Source organism: Schistocerca cancellata, chromosome 2 (assembly GCF_023864275.1).
Source record: "Schistocerca cancellata isolate TAMUIC-IGC-003103 chromosome 2, iqSchCanc2.1, whole genome shotgun sequence".
In the NCBI taxonomy this organism is placed as follows: Eukaryota; Metazoa; Arthropoda; class Insecta; order Orthoptera; family Acrididae; genus Schistocerca; species Schistocerca cancellata.
Genome location: NC_064627.1, coordinates 133,258,814 through 133,275,461, shown reverse-complemented (window position 1 = coordinate 133,275,461; position 16,648 = coordinate 133,258,814). Strand labels below are relative to the sequence as shown.

Sequence of the window (16,648 nt, the reverse complement as noted above, 5' to 3'; positions counted from 1 at the left end):
GTATTCTCCAGCGCCTTACGTGTTCGATTTACAGGGTGTTTCAAAAATGACCGGTATATTTGAAACGGCAATACAAACTAAACGAGCAGCGATAGAAATACACCGTTTGTTGCAATATGCTTGGGACAACAGTACATTTTCAGGCAGACAAACTTTCGAAATTACAGTAGTTACAATTGTCAACAACAGATGGCGCTGCGGTCTGGGAAACTCTATAGTACGATATTTTCCACATATCCACCATGCGTAGCAATAATATGGCGTAGTCTCTGAATGAAATTACCCGAAACCTTTGACAACGTGTCTGGCGGAATGGCTTCACATGCAGATGAGATGTACTGCTTCAGCTGTTCAATTGTTTCTGGATTCTGGCGGTACACCTGGTCTTTCACGTGTCCCCACAGAAAGAAGTCACAGGGGTTCATGTCTGGCGAATAGGGAGGCCAATCCACGCCGCCTCCTGTATGTTTCGGATAGCCCAAAGCAATCACACGATCATCGAAATATTCATTCAGGAAATTAAAGACGTCGGCCGTGCGATGTGGCCGGGCACCATCTTGCATAAACCACGAGGTGTTCGCAGTGTTGTCTAAGGCAGTTTGTACCGCCACAAATTCACGAAGAATGTCCAGATAGCGAGATGCAGTAATCGTTTCGGATCTGAAAAATGGGCCAGTGATTCCTTTGGAAGAAATGGCGGCCCACACCAGTACGTTTTGAGGATGCAGGGACGATGGGACTGCAACATGGGGTTTTCGGTTCCCCATATGCGCCAGTTCTGTTTATTGACGAAGCCGTCCAGGTAAAAATAAGCTTCGTCAGTAAACCAAATGCTGCCCACATGCATATCGCCGTCATCAATCCTGTGCACTATATCGTTAGCGAATGTCTCTCGTGCAGCAATGCTAGCGGCGCTGAGGGGTTGCCGCGTTTGAATTTTGTATGGATAGAGGTGTAAACTCTGGCGCATGAGACGATACGTGGACGTTGGCGTCATTTGGACCGCAGCTGCAACACGGCGAACGGAAACCCGAGGCCGCTGTTGGATCACCTGCTGCACTAGCTGCGCGCTGCCCTCTGTGGTTGCCGTACGCGGTCGCCCTACCTTTCCAGCACGTTCATTCGTCACGTTCCCAGTCCCTTGAAATTTTTCAAACAGATCCTTTATTGTCTCGCTTTTCGATCCTTTGGTTACATTAAACCTCCGTTGAAAACTTCGTCTTGTTGCAACAACACTGTGTTCTAGGCGGTGGAATTCCAACACAAGAAAATCCTCTGTTCTAAAGAATAAACCATGTTGTCCACAGCACACTTGCACGTTGTGAACAGCACACGCTTACAGCAGAAAGACGACGTACAGAATGGCGCACCCACAGACTGCGTTGTCTTCTATATCTTTCACATCACTTGCAGCGCCATCTGTTGTTGAAAATTGTAACTACTGTAATTTCGATAGTTTGTCCGCCTGAAAATGTACTGTTGTCCCAAGCATATTGCAACAAACGGTGTATTTCTATCGCTGCTCGTTTAGTTTTTATTGCCGTTTCAAATATACCGGTCATTTCTGAAACACCCTGTACATGGACACCTTTCAATCTACGCTGTACTCTGTAAATCACTATGTAGTGGTGTAAAAGGGTGGTTTTTTCCATCCTTCTTAACGGAACGAATTGGAGTACCTGCCGGAAAGGTCACAGTACGTAGTTCGGTTGGTGTTGGGTTGTCTGGGGGAGGAGACCAAACAGCGAGGTCATCGGTCTCATCGGATTAGGGAAGGATTGGGAAAGAAGTCGGCCGTGCCCTTTCAAAGGAAACATCCCGGCATTTGCCCGGGGCAATCTAGGGACATCACGGAAAATCTAAACCAGGATGGCCTCACGTGGGATTCAACCGTCGTCCTCCCGAATGTGAGTCCGGTGTGCTAACCACTGCGCAACCTCGATCGGTCACAGTACGTAGTAAATACCGCAATTCACCCAGTGAAATCGATGTTACGTCTAGAGGAGGAGCAGTTTAGTGTTTAACGTCCCGTCGACAACGAGGTCACTAGAGATGGAGCACAAGCTCGGATTAGGGAAGGACGAGGAAGGAAATCGCCCATGCCCTTTCAAAGGAATGAACCCATCATATGCCTGAAGCGATTTAGGGATGTCACAAAAACCCGAATTATAAGGGACGGACGCGGGTTTGAACCGTCGTCCTCCCGAACGCGAGTTCAGTATGCTAACCACTGACCCAACCTCGTTTGTTTATGTGTCCCGTCGCGCAATCATTACCTGCCCTCTGGTTCTTAATTTATTTAAACGATTTAGAACGCAATCTTAGTATCCCTTTTACATAGGCTTATAATATTGTTTTAGAATCCATCCATCTACATCTACAATTGAATGACTACTCTGCAATTCACTCCTGAGTGCCTGGAAGAGGGTTCATCGAAGCACCCTCAGACAGTTTCCCTACGGTTCCATTCTCGAACAGCGAGTGGGGAAAATTAACCTCTGTACGAACTCTCATTTCTCTCATTCCTCCCTATGTAGGGTGGCGCCAAATTCAGAGGTCAAAGCAGTTGACTGAAATTTTGTAAAAAGATTTCGCCGCAACTAAAAACGACTTTGTTTTGTTGATTACCATCGAAACTCGCTTATCATACCCCTGGCACTCTCTCCCTTCTTTTGCGATGGTAAAACACGGGTTGCAGTTCTTTGAACTTTTTCGGTGTCTCCGTCTCGAAAGGATCGCATACAGCACAGCCATACTATAGCAGAGGACAAAAAAGCGTAGTGTAGGCAGTCTCTTTAGTATATCCGATGATTCTCCTAAGTGTTCTGCCAGTACAAAGTAGTCTTTAGTTTGCCTTCCCCACAATATGATCTACGTCATCGTTGTGACCTAAGATGTTCGCAGTAGTAATTCCTGTTGTGGCGTAGCAAGACAGCCACACCACTCGGAGGTAGCCGAAAGGCACGCTAGCTAATGCAGACGGGCGTGAAGTCTGAAACAGGATAACTATTGAATGGTAGCAAGAAAAGTACGTAGTTGCTTTATACTTAACTTTTATTCTCTGATGAATACAGCGTTCTTCTTGAGACATTTATACTATAACTCTCAAAGTAGGTAAGGCTAATGGCGCCTTGCTAGGTCGTAGTCATGTGCTTAGCTGAAGGCTATTCTAACTGTCTCTCGGCAAATGAGAGGAAGGCCTCGTACGTCTAGTCGCTAGCAATGTCGTCCGTACAACTGGGGCGAGTGCTAGTCCGTCTTTCTAGACCTGCCATGTGGTGGCGCTAGGTCTGCAAGTACTGATGGCGGCGACACGCGGGTCCGACATGTACTAATGGACCGCGGCCGATTTAAGCTACCACCTAGCAAGTGTGGTGTCTGGCGGTGACACCACAATTCCGAGGTTTTAACTCGAATTGAACGACTTTAAATTTGTGTGATTTATCGTGTAATCCAAATTTAACAGACTTATATTTTACTCATGTGGATGTCTTAAGATTTCCGTACTGAGAGACAATTACCGCTTTTCGCACCATTCCAATATCACGTCTAAGTCATTCTCCAATTGGTCTCGATCTTCTGATGGCTTTAATAAACGCTAAATGAGAGTACATCTCCACACAATCTAAGACGGCTGCTCAGATTATCTCCTAAATCGTTTTTGTAGTTCGGGAACGGACGAAAACACTTCCATGGTGAACGCCGGGGAATTCAGGGCATATTAGTATACTTTCCTTGTCCAACCTAGGACATATTTTTGAAACTACTCAAAACTTTTGAAAGATTTCTGCAATATTAATTATCCAGATGTAGTTATCATTGGACAAGGCTTTTTTGAAAATGAAATTCGCAACAAGAAAGTCTGAATTATTTGTAACATCAAGAATATGTTCAGTAGAGGGTGTTGGAAGTCTAGTGTGGAGTCCAAATGTTCCACACAGTTGTTATTCATAATGTAACAAACTTCAAGCTTTTTTATTCAAAGACTGCAAAAGGTACTGAGTCAAAATTTAAGCACTTTTACAGCACAGTTCATCGAAATTTAAAGCTTCTCTTGAAATCGCTCCTTCAGTCTGAAGTACCTTACAATAACCAGAGCAAGTAGTACTTCACTTTTATTTGACGTATCCATTGTTACTGCTACACACTTAATGTCGTACAATGAACGCAACACATTATCAAATATAAATGGCGAAATAAAGTTAACTATAATGGTCTCGCTTGTGCTTATAGCACATGAAAATTTTGGGTGGTATAAATTTTTAGCCAGTCTAGATGCGCAGTCTGAAATTTTGAAGCTGAGTTCGTGTCGGGTAGTGTGGCATGAAGACATTGCCTTTTTAACAGCACACTCCAGATCACTGTTATTCCCATCTTTTTCTTTTAAACAGCCTCTTATATTTGATGAAGCAGTCGCATTAATAGCACTAATAGGTTAAGCTGTTTTCACCTGGTCTTTAATATCAGCCTTTTCTTTACGTACAACAGAACATTCTCCATCAAATAGTGTGTGATAAAAAAGTTCCTTGTTACTGCCATTACATACGTTCATTATTTTCTTTCCTGTTGCAGCTTAACGTTAAACACGCACTTTATTTTGCCCATTGCCAAATGATGAGACAAGAAACGAATATAGATAAAATGATAAAAAACGTCTAGAGGAGTTGCTTCACACACGAAAACAACAAAAGCACACTGCCCATGTTGTGCTGCCAAACGACCGATTGTGGGGGAAACAATAGCCTTGCCACCCAATCAACGTCAGCGGCTACTGTAAGGTCGGCTGAGAGACGTGCAGACATAAGAGAATGTTTGGAAACATGATGTCGATCATGTCACTCGAATGTTAAGAAATGCTCTCGCCAGTCATAAAATTCTCAAGACCCAAACGTTCTTGCAACTTCGGGTATTATCTCGGTCAGCACTAGAAAACAAAGACTGTTCTAATAATCTCGGACGTATGATAACTCTAGCTCTTACATTATTTGCAGATTACATTGTCGTTTACATAATCTGAAAAGTAATGGAACTTAAATAACAAAAGATTTGATCTCGTCCACATGAATGCTAAAAAATTCCTTTAAACTTCAATTACACACCAGTAGCACAAATTTAAGTGTGGATGACTAAGATAAACACGTAGGAATTGCAATTATGGGAAATCATCGCAATGAAAAGTTTTTGGAGAAGGCGAATCAAACACTTTGCTTTATTGGTAGAGCAGATAGAAAGTGCAACAAATCTCCTACAGACTGCCTACACTACGCTTCTCCGTCCCTTTTCTGGAGTATTGCTCCTCTGTGTGTGATCCTTGCCACATAGGTTCAACGGAGGACATAACAAAGGTCAAAAAAGCACTTGATTTTGTATCATCGCGCAATAGGAGAGAGAGTCTTAAGAACATGGTATGCAACCTGGGATGGCAATCAGCAAAGCAATGTCGTTTTCCGTTGCTGCGAGGTCTTTCAAGAAATTCGTCTTAATGCGAAAATATTCTGTTGATTGACACCCACATAGAGAGGAACGAACGTCGTGAAAAAAGAAGAGAAATCAGAGCTCGCACAGAAAGACTTGTGTTCATTCTTGCTACATGCTACTTGAGAGTGGAACCATGGGCAAATAGTCTTCAAGTTGGTCCATCAACCTTCCGCCGTACACTTGATCGCGAATAATCATATATAGAGAAGGAAAGTTAATTTCAGGAGTAGCCCAATAGAGTGTGAAAGGGTCTTCACAATACATAATATTATCTACTCTGTAATGTTGGAAGGTGCGTGTCATTGTTCCCAGATTGTGTACGGACTGGCGTCTGATCCTGAGCATAAATAAATATAACGTACTAGAAGACCAGTATCAGTTGCAAAGCGATTTAGAAAAGATTGCTGTATGGTGTGGCAGGTGGCAGTTGACGCTAAATAACGAAAAGTGTGAGGTGATCCACATGAGTTCCAAAAGAAATCCGTTGGAATTCGATTACTCGAGAAATAGTACAATTCTCAAGGCTGTCAATTCAAATAAGTACCTGGGTGTTAAAATTACGAACAACTTCAGTTGGAAAGACCACATAGATAATATTGTCGAGAAGGCGAGCCAAAGGCTGCATTTCATTGGCAGGACACTTAGAAGATGCAACAAGTCCACTAGAGAGACAGCTTACACTACACTCGTTCGTCCTCTGTTAGAATATTGCTGCACGGTGTGGGATTCTTACCAGGTGGGATTGACGGAGGACATCGAAAGGGTGCAACAAAGGGCAGCTCGTTTTGTATTATCACGTAATAGGGGAGAGAGTGTGGCAGATGTGATACGCGAGTTGGGATGGAAGTCATTAAAGCAAAGACGTTTTTCGTCGCGGCGAGATCTATTGACGAAATTTCAGTCACCAACTTTCTCTTCTGAATGCGAAAATATTTTGTTGAGCCCAACATAGGTAGGAATGATCATGAAAATAAAATAAGAGAAATCAGAGCTCGAACAGATAGATGTAGGTGTTCGTTTTTCCCGCGCGCCGTTCGGGAGTGGAATGGTAGAGAGATAGAATGATTGTGGTTCGATGAACCCTCTGCCAAGCACTTAAATGTGAATTGCAGAGTAATCATGTAGATGTAGATGTAGATGTGGATTCCCCTGGTAACTGGACGCGGCGAACCATCTAGAACCTGAGTGAGCATACATAAAGGGCCGTCTAAGCTATGGAATATTTTTGTTCTACATAGTTATGCTCCTGCCCTTTACAGAATAATAAACAATATTTGTAGCAAAATAGAAATGGTCAATGATTAATTCAAGTTTTATCTGAAACTTGGTGATGTATGACGTGAAAGAGATGAATTTCGAAGTAAAAATAAAACACACCTCATATTTATCAAATAATACTAGAAAAGGCAATTTCCTCAAAAAATTTAAAGTTACATATACGCAAAACAAAAATTTATCGAAAATTGCTTCAAAATTTAGTCGACTTTATACAAAACATGTTTCTGTTATTTATAAACAACTTTCACCCTTGTCACTAACTAGCTTAGCGCCCGCTGATTCGCTTCTTTAATCGAATTTTTATGTTGTTTAGATGTTGCAAAACTTTTTAAAGTTTTCACGCTCAGTATGGTCATAGAAGTATGATCTTTGCTGAATGTACTTCTGACCAAAAGACAATTTCGGCAACTGAAATCCAAAGTTTTGTGCAATTAAGAACGTGGCTTGTGTTAAACGGCAGTAATATTGCATCAGCCCAGTAGAGTACAGAACAGTACGCTCCGTGCGAACGCACACAGAAATCTATCATTTTTGGCTGGTAAGAAGATAGCACTACAATAGGTTGAGTATTCACACTAATTTGGCATGAATAGTAGGCAAATGCATCCCTTCGTGCGATTCTCCTACAACACTGCCCAACAAATTTTTGATTTTTGTCTGCCTTCTCGATAAAATTATGGATTTTTCACTTGTAATGGTTGTGGTGAATCAGTATTTGAAAATAATAAATTAGTACCGCATGTACTTTCCAGAAGTAGATATTTTATTATTTATGAAAAATCCATAATCTTGAAACACTGGAAAGACTAATATTTCATTCCAGGATAAGTTTAGTAGGACATTTTTGGTCGTTATCTTTTGCATTCGTGTTCTGCAGTGTCTCTCACTAAAGACGAACAATATTCTGCCAGCACGCTGCAGTTCCTCCGCCACACAAACCGCTTTTCCGTTACTACTTCATTTCCCGGTGAAAACGTTCCCCGTGCTCATCACTGGTATCCGCCACGTTCTGAAGGAAAACTCAAGTTGGCAATCAAAGAAAAGTAAGTTTGGTGATATATGACACTTAATACGTTGGAAACGTAGCGTTATTTAGGATCTCTTTATAGTCATCAGATTTGCAATTTCCAAGAAAGTGGGTACACACTGACTTGAAGACACTCCATGCATCTTTTACATTGTCACTTAACGAGTTGGTGAAATCTGTATCTCGAATAAGGTGTCGTATTTGGGTGCCTGTATCTAGCATAAGGTGCCGTATTTGGGGACCAATAAATACTCTCGCTTTAATCTTTGCACCGCTGATATTGTGATCAGCTGTGCAAAACCTTCCCCTTTTCTGTCCAGCGCTTTTACAGACATCTTCATTAACCACATTTTAATATGCATGTGTGGGAGATACACATCTTCAGGGTTTAATAACGCCTCCTCATTTTTCCTGGAGGGAAGCCGTTTCGCTTATGTCAGTATTTACGTACATAATGTTATTGCTTGGTGTGAACGTCACACTCGCACAGAAAGCAGTAGTTATCGTGTATCCTGGTTGCGTACCAGTTAGTAGTCCAATTACTTTCAGATCTGCACAGAATTTCCAGTTATGCGTATGATAGTGTGAGTGAGCAAATTGCCCATAGCTTCATACGACTCTTCCTTAATAACCAAGTACCTGACTGGAACTGACCGACATTAGTTACCATTCTGAAGGAGGACTGCCTATAAACCTAATTCCGAGGAATCAGTAACGAGTTTTCATTCCACAGTGTTGTGAACACGAAGCAGTAATCCAAACAAACCACTGATGTCACTACAGCATATAGACTAGGAAGACAGAAAGCTTCCTGTCTCACTGTGGCGCTCCTACATAAAGTAGCTTCATCATCCTGCACGGGCCAGCTCCACCTTTGCAGTCGCGTAGCCAAAAACTTAGATTGTGCCTGTGACAAATTCAAGTCCTTATGACAGAGGTCTTAGAATTCGCCCCGCATAATGCGATGAGGTGATGCAGATTGTGGTGGCAAATACTCCGGATTCGGACTAACGTGCTGTACTGGTTGTTATTGCTGTTTCGTTCCCACTGCTATTGTATAGCACCTCTATACGTTGTACATCAATGGGCCAATCACATGGTCGTTTAGGAAGTGGAGATGCATCATCGGGAAGTGGCCGTATGGCTGAGGGCAGATGTGAATATTGAGTAGCACGTTTTAATTTTGCAGAATACCCTTTCAGTTTGGTCAGGAAAATATTTTTCTTACCGATGTGCTAATAAGAAACATTACGGTAAATCAAGAATACAAACTTAATACTACTGCAATTGGTTGGATGTATTTTAAACTGTGCTGACAATAGAAAGATCGTTATGTGATTTAACTATTTCGATCTATGCCAAGTAGAATTGGATTTCAGTAATAAATGTGCTTGGAACGTCTTTCTCTTGCAGCGGACAAGGATTTCCTTCTGAGGCAGAAGAAACTGCTGGAAGTTTTTTGGCATGTCGGACAACCCACTGTAGATCCCGAGCAGAAGGTTATTTCGGAAACGTTTAATCTTGAGGAGAATGTCAACAACTTCAAGGTAAATCACACTTTAATCAAAGGCTTGTGGCTGTGGGTTTAGAACTCTCTGTTGGAATTGTTTTAATCGTCATTAAGACAAATTACCAGCCATTGTTTCTCCCTCGTTTGCAGGATCCAGAGCTCGTCAAGAAGTTCGTGAATTACTACACTCATGGCTACTTCAAGCAGCGTGGAGAACAGTTTTCCATCTACAACAAGCTGGACCAGATCCAGGCCAAGGCTCTTGTCGACCTTTTGTACCAGGCGAATGACTTCGAGACCTTCTACAAGGTGAGTAAGCTACAGTGTCATCACATAATGGTGTTAAAAGGAAGACATCCAAAACCAGTTACGACAATTTAAGTTCACTGGACCAGTAAAAAGGCTGATTAGTGTAACAGAAACACTTCCGCTGAAAAATAGGTAAAGGACAGGTAGAAAAATACGTAAAGGACTGGTAAGACAGCAGCTTCAGAATCTTTTTTGTATCTAATCAACTGCTTACTAAAAGTGGAACCGAAAAAATGAAATTCATGGTATTATACACCATAGATTCGTGGTAACGATTATAATATTATTATACGAGAATTATGCATTATGTTAGACTTTAAGATGCATTTCCCATCATCATGATTTGGTAAAAAGAGCTGTTAAACATTAGAAATGCTCTCCATCTGAACTTATATAAACAAATTCTGACATGTGTGAATCAGACACTAGTTCAGTGAAATGAATGAATCAGTGAGTCTTGATACACGCAAATATAAGAACCATAAATACCAGGAAATAACTCAGTAGTTTCGTAATAGAAAGCGAGTGAGAGACTTTCACAGTGTAAGTATTTCATGATTCTAATGAATCGAGAGACAACACTAAATGGACACGTAGACAATCTATACAAATCGCAAACGTCACAACCCTGTGCATCATCGTACATTACTGTTTTTATAACGTACGGGTTCTGTCGTTTGCGATTTTTACTATACAAGTCGACAAAGCATCTGGCAGCACGTTGCAATATCTTACAGTGCATTGGTTCATTTTATGTTCTTTCGGGGTATTTAAAAGAATGCACAAAGGGGAACATGATAAGTAGATTTAGGGATTGAAATTCGAAAAACACTGAGACTCGTATACTTTATTTTTAATGAGGAAGCCAAATTCTAATTTTCTTGGGTTTCATTTTACAAATGCTTTCATAATGAAATTTTCTCATAATAAAATTCATCCCCTTTTCTATACTTGGTGGTTGAATGTCCAGAAACATTGGAACATGTACTTCTTTATTACGAACTGAGAAATCAAATAAAAGTTTAATACGTGTAGTTTCAAAATACCGTTAGTAATACTTTAATAATGATTTATTTTCGAAATAAACCGTCATCCACCATTTTACGCCCCTAGTGAGGGAATTTTCAAAAATACTGAAGTATGGATTTTTACATTTCTGACCGAGGAGCTAAAGAATATTTTGGACATTGCCTTAACAGCGAGATATTTTGAAAAACCTTTCATCCATTATTTTATCCGTTTATCGTTGGAATTTCGAAGAATCTTCACTTTCTTCTGTTATTATTACTTTATCATCATACTGACATCCAACTTCCACAAACTACCGGAGGATAGACGTCGCTATTGGTAAAGCAATATCGCTACGAAACATTCTGCACAATTTATGGAGCAGTGTTTTGACGGCTTCTGAATACAGATGTACGTACGTACGTCATTCAAGTCTAGGATAACGGCTTGTCGGTTCCAGACGTCCGTGTGGGCCAGGGACCACCTGAACGAGGGCCTGTTCGTGTACGCTCTGAACGTGGCCAAGCTGCACCGCGAGGACCTGTTCGACGTGGTGCTGCCCCCCTTCTACGAGCTGTACCCGCACCTGTACGTCAGCCCTGACGTCATCAAAGAGGCGTGGGAAGCCGCCCTGCAAGGTACCATCAACAACTTGGAGCCGTTAATTACTTTGTATGCCAACACCTCGTACGGTAAGAGCGTTTCTGGTCATATTAGTCACGTTTCTATTCAGAGATATGCCGCTTACAAATTCCGGCATTCCCATCATCATTAGCATTTATTATTTTTAATACCCAATGTCGTAATTGTGAGTAAAGAAAAATAATTATTAATTCTACGACATAGCCACTCTCCCAGACAGTTTATATTTCATGGTTCTAGCTGATACAAATACACGAAAAGTTAACCACGTGCTGCTGTGACGAAACAGTCTGCTATTTCCTCTTCGTTGTAATTATATTTGATGTAAATACCCTTTGTTGTCAGTAGGAAGCCTTCTAAGAGGTCCACAACTATTTTCCTCTTCATTGTTGTGTCTGTAAGGAACTTAACACGTAGGCAACTGCCCTGAAGCTACACTAATCGCAGACGGTACACACAATGAGCAACTATGCACTGAATGCACCCACTTGCAGTAATTGCAGATGTACTTCCCCCCTGTTTAGCAACACTGTCTAGAACTCCAGGCTCATACTACACAATAATAATCTCCATTACCTGTACAACAAACACTGTGCATAGGTTAATAGGCTGTTTACTGATAAATATATGTACAAGGCACCAGTTAGTTGCTGTACAATTACTTAAGGTATTTCAAATACTTCTATGCAGGTGCATAATTGCAGCCATATTTGAAAGACCTGACGTAACAAGGCAGTATTTACTACTATAGGTTTCCAGCAGTTGAGTATATAGTAGCGGAACCTGCACCAGTCTCTTTTAATCTAAGATTTACTTCTGTTAGTTTGTCGAACGACAAATATGAAGAAAATAATTTAACTGCAACAAAAGCGTATTATCAGTTAAGTTCCGTATTAATCTACTGACACAAATAGTTATAGACCGATTTGTTCACCAAATGGATTACCACGAATTGCTTTTTAGCTCTATCGTTATTTTACTATTATATTTAACATTTCATACCAACGTGGACAAGGAGGACTGTTTCAGAAATCTTATCAACATTATTGTTACCAAAGATTATGGCCCCTCTTGTTTGTTCTACCCAGAAACAGTTTAATTCTTGATGTGTAGCATACTGAAAGTCCTACAGCTCTGACATACATCTCAGCTCTCTTACTATATGCGGACACGATTACCTTCTTCAGTATTGTGTAGTTGTCAGTGAAGTGACTGTGGGCTCTGTAAGAGATATTTGTAAGTCAGTTTTATGATTCAGACTATTTGAACACTACCCATGGTACAGGTCCCTCTTTTGTAACTACCGTCAAGGTCTGTTTTGGCATTTATGGTCAACCGCCGGAAAACGCGACTCGACAAGATATGTTGAGTAATACCTGTTTCTACCTTTCAAAGCTGACCGTATCTTCATCTCACTGCAGTCGAAGTTTCACCATACTGGCACCATTAGACAATTCTGGGTCGAAGTGGGTTTTGTGTTGCGCTGTGAATTTATTAAGCAGGCAACAGCCACAAGTATCACATTATTTACACTGATGCTTTGGCTCGGTTGTGCATCAGCCAACGTCTTAATAAACATTCTTGCAATTAATACTCAAATTTACTAAAAATAAATAAAAAAGCACTAATCGCATATTATACAATGACGTTGACGTCACTATTGTCCGAAGATTCTTCCATTTATAATCAAGGCAGCACTAGCTACCGTTTCTTGTTTCTTTGACATTCAACTTCGACATGAAAAATCTTTAGGCAAGTCTTTCTGCAAACGTTTTTTTAGGGTATCGCAAATTTTTTTTCAATGAAATGAACGTTTACGTTGTATTACACGTCAAAGAGACCATTGGAGATGGAACACAAGATGATATTTGAAAAAGGCGGTAGTAAGTATTCCACTTCAACTAAAATTTGTTAACTAGTGCGCCACCTTATTCTGTGCTTGTTACTAGTAACTAGCTCACTATTGCACGTGCGTAAATGCAACATTTCACAGATTTTATATAAGTCCTTACGCTGCAGCACAAATGTTCTAAGTTGAAGTCTGTTCCACACTCAGACAGTGGTGTTTGTGAGCAATGCCTCCATCCCGAAGTTTGTGATGGCCGTTAGCAACTTCGGTTAAGAATGTAGCTTCTGGCCATACGTGGAAATAGATAGAAGATTTCTTCGAATGCAGTAGGTACGTGTATATTAGTTCGGTTCGGTACTTGCACAAGATTCGCGTTCGGGAACTCGGAGCAGAATGGGATAGAGAAGTATAATAAGTTTACGCTGTTTTCTAGAAGTGAGGAAGCTGCCATCAACCATAGACATATGTAGCTAAGTCTCTAAATCGAAGGGAAGGCGCAACAGCTATTTTGACTTGGTTTAAAGAGCGACTTGGTAAGTAAATGGTTGTACTTCACGTTTCCAGTTGTGTTTTTATAACTTTTTCTAAATTTCGACACAAGATAAGCCGTTCATTCTTAGTCGTACGGCCTTAACTGATATGTAGTGTTAAAGTGCACGTCATTTGTTGCACGTTAGTTACACAATACGTTTAAATCTGTCTGATCTGATAATCCTTAAAAGTTGTTAACCTGAAACTTGCCCCTGGGGGTGAACGGGAAATGGCCGAATGGGATAGTGTCTTGTTCTGTCCCTCTTGTTTTTCAACATGTTACTACTAGACATCCTAATGGCATTAAATCGAGGGAAATGGCAGTTTCAGCCGTCGTTTTGTCTTCTGAAATAAAGGTTTCAAAAGCATCAAAGAAGTTTAACACACCCAAATCATTCTTCGAAAGGTACATTCGTAAAGCTAAGAATAATCCCAGCTATCGAGTTGGCAAATCAGATGGTAAATTCAAAAATGTGTTCAATACAGAACAAAAAGGTGAAATGGTAGCATATCTGTAATCAATTGAGATGAGAGCTTTTAGTCCAATGATGATACATCTCATTGTCAGATCATCATCCTATGAGCTAGCGCAAGAAATGGCTTAACACACGGATTTGACAAAGGAACTTGTGTCGCTGGACAGGACTGGGTTATAGGTTTTACTACTAGACATCCTATGTTGCCTATTCGAAAGCCAAGAATTGGTGCACAAGCCATAGGATTTAGTAAAGTAACATAAACGGTAACTTGGTAATAAATATTAAAAATAACTGTACATCTTTCAAAATGACATTTACATATAATCATATTGTTAACGATTACGTTAAAGTTCATTAAATCCCTTTGTGTCTGACTTCTCAAACGACTTCACAAAGAATTTCAACTTTTATGCAATTTCAAAAAAAGTGCCTTATCTCGTTCTGCTCCATAGGTGGGGCAGAACGGGAAAAATGCAAACGTTTCTTTGAAAAAAATATAAAAAATACGTAACATACAATTTTAACTGATTGTCGAGTAACCTTAAGAAATATTTTCTTGTGCTTCTTTATTTTACAAACATGGTTAAACGTTAGGTAACGCGTTCCGCCTCGAATTCCGTTACATAAATAGTAACGAAACATTTTTGGCTTTGGTATCGATTGTACAAAAGTTTTTGCTCACTGCCTTATTTCTGTTAATAGGAAAGAAGATTCGTCATTGTATGCCTATTAATACCTCAGAGATTTTCTGTTAAAAGAGTTAGAAAAACAAGTTAAGGCTACTGAAACCGTCACATTTCACAGTGAAATATATGTTGCCTCAAGTGTGAGATTATTGTTTTTGCAAAGACACGAAATCCAAAAAGTAGGTGGTAAGATTACTGATACACCATGCGCTTATTTACAGAGAGAAAGCTTCTATAACTGTCGAGACATAACTTCGAAATGTTTTCTTTCTCTTTGTTCGTTACTTGAGTCGAACAAAGCCAATACCATGAAGCATCCACATGGCAATAAGCGATTTCCTGCATATGACAGTCATATTCATGTATTTATTCGTTCCATACCCGGACAACTGCATTAATTTGTATGACAACAGCAGCTGTGAAGTCCAGAACTGCCAGAAACACGAAGGCACAGTAACTGTAGAACTACCTCTCAGTTACAGTCTCGTATATACGTAAATTATTGGTATTTCCTAAGCTAGGTCTGCTACCAAAATCCCGCTCCGTGGCTCTCTAGAGAGTAATATTCAGGATGATAATGCATTTGCTCCTGCACAGATGTACTAATTATCCATTTATCACTATTCGTAATGAATTATTTATTTTCATCATCTAAACTAAACAATTGCCTATTAGACGCCAGATATCTAGTCAAGAGTTTCTTACCGCAGTACAACGGGCAACATTTCCTTACCATTTGGATAGCCGAAAGAGTACAACACAGATATGATAAATCAGTCAATCATCTAAAAAGGACAGTTTGATCGCGTCTCATAAATATTTCGGTATTTAATCTAACATTCTACCTGAAAAACTTCAACATTTTGTTTTCGGTTCTTCTTAATATCGCACTGGTCATTAATTCGGAAGACATTGGCTTGAAATATGACAACATCTTCCTGTATCTGAATCATGTCCTTCCAGTACTCAGTGTATTCAACAATCTCTAGTAAAGAGACTGCCTACACTAAGCTTGTCCGTCCTTTTTTATAAATGCTGCACGGTCTGTGATCTTTACCAGGTAGGATTAATGGAGTACATCGAGGTAGTTCAAAGAAGAACAGCTCGTTTTGTATTATAGCGAAATAGGGGAGAGAGTTTCGCGGACATGATACAGAATTTGGAATAGAGAACATTAAAACAAAGGTGTTTTTTGTTGCAGGGAACCTTCTCACCAAATTTCAGTCACCAACTATCTCCTCCGAATGCGAAAATGTTTTGTTGAGACCGACCTACATAGGGAGAAACGTTTATCATAATAAAATAAGGGAAATCAGAGCTCACACGGAAAGATAGAGGTGTTCGATTTTTCCGCGCGCTGTTCGAGAGTTGAATAACAGAGAATTACTGTGAATGTAGTTCGATGAACCCTCTGCAAGGTACTTCAGTGTGATTTGTAGAGTATCCATGTAGAAGTACATGTGTCCCTATTCCACAAACATAGCAGCTACAGACGCCAGCAAAACGTCAACCACTCTTCTCAATCAATAACGGACGAGTACTGTTCTACGAAAATACACCAGAAATTCTTCCCACTTTTGGTTGTGACATTCATATTTATATATATTTTTTGTACCTACCTTCAGCAATATTGTCTGATGTAAGGCAAGGGACGCTCTCAGCCATGTAGCAATAAAAAAGGAAAACAACAGATTTTACTGTAAAGCATCCGAATGTCTGATACAGAACGACCACAATGTAATTTATGTACGTTGGGCGTCTTCGTGACAAATAAACATTCATCACGGAAACGAAATGTGCTACTTCAACCTGAGAAGGTAATGATGATGTACGCTGGGTTCTATAGCAAAG

At 40.3% G+C, this 16,648-nt stretch overlaps 1 protein-coding gene across 1 annotated transcript in view; it reads left to right on the top strand.

Annotated features, from left to right (window-relative positions):
- The window catches only part of LOC126161402 (allergen Cr-PI-like), a 29,891-nt gene that overhangs the window by 225 nt on the left and 13,018 nt on the right, over positions 1-16,648 (top strand). Inside the window, exons 2-4 of the mRNA XM_049917180.1 lie at positions 9,197-9,330; positions 9,444-9,602; positions 11,071-11,248. Coding sequence (XP_049773137.1) covers positions 9,197-9,330; positions 9,444-9,602; positions 11,071-11,248 — 471 coding nt within the window. The remainder of the gene's footprint in view (positions 1-9,196; positions 9,331-9,443; positions 9,603-11,070; positions 11,249-16,648) is intronic.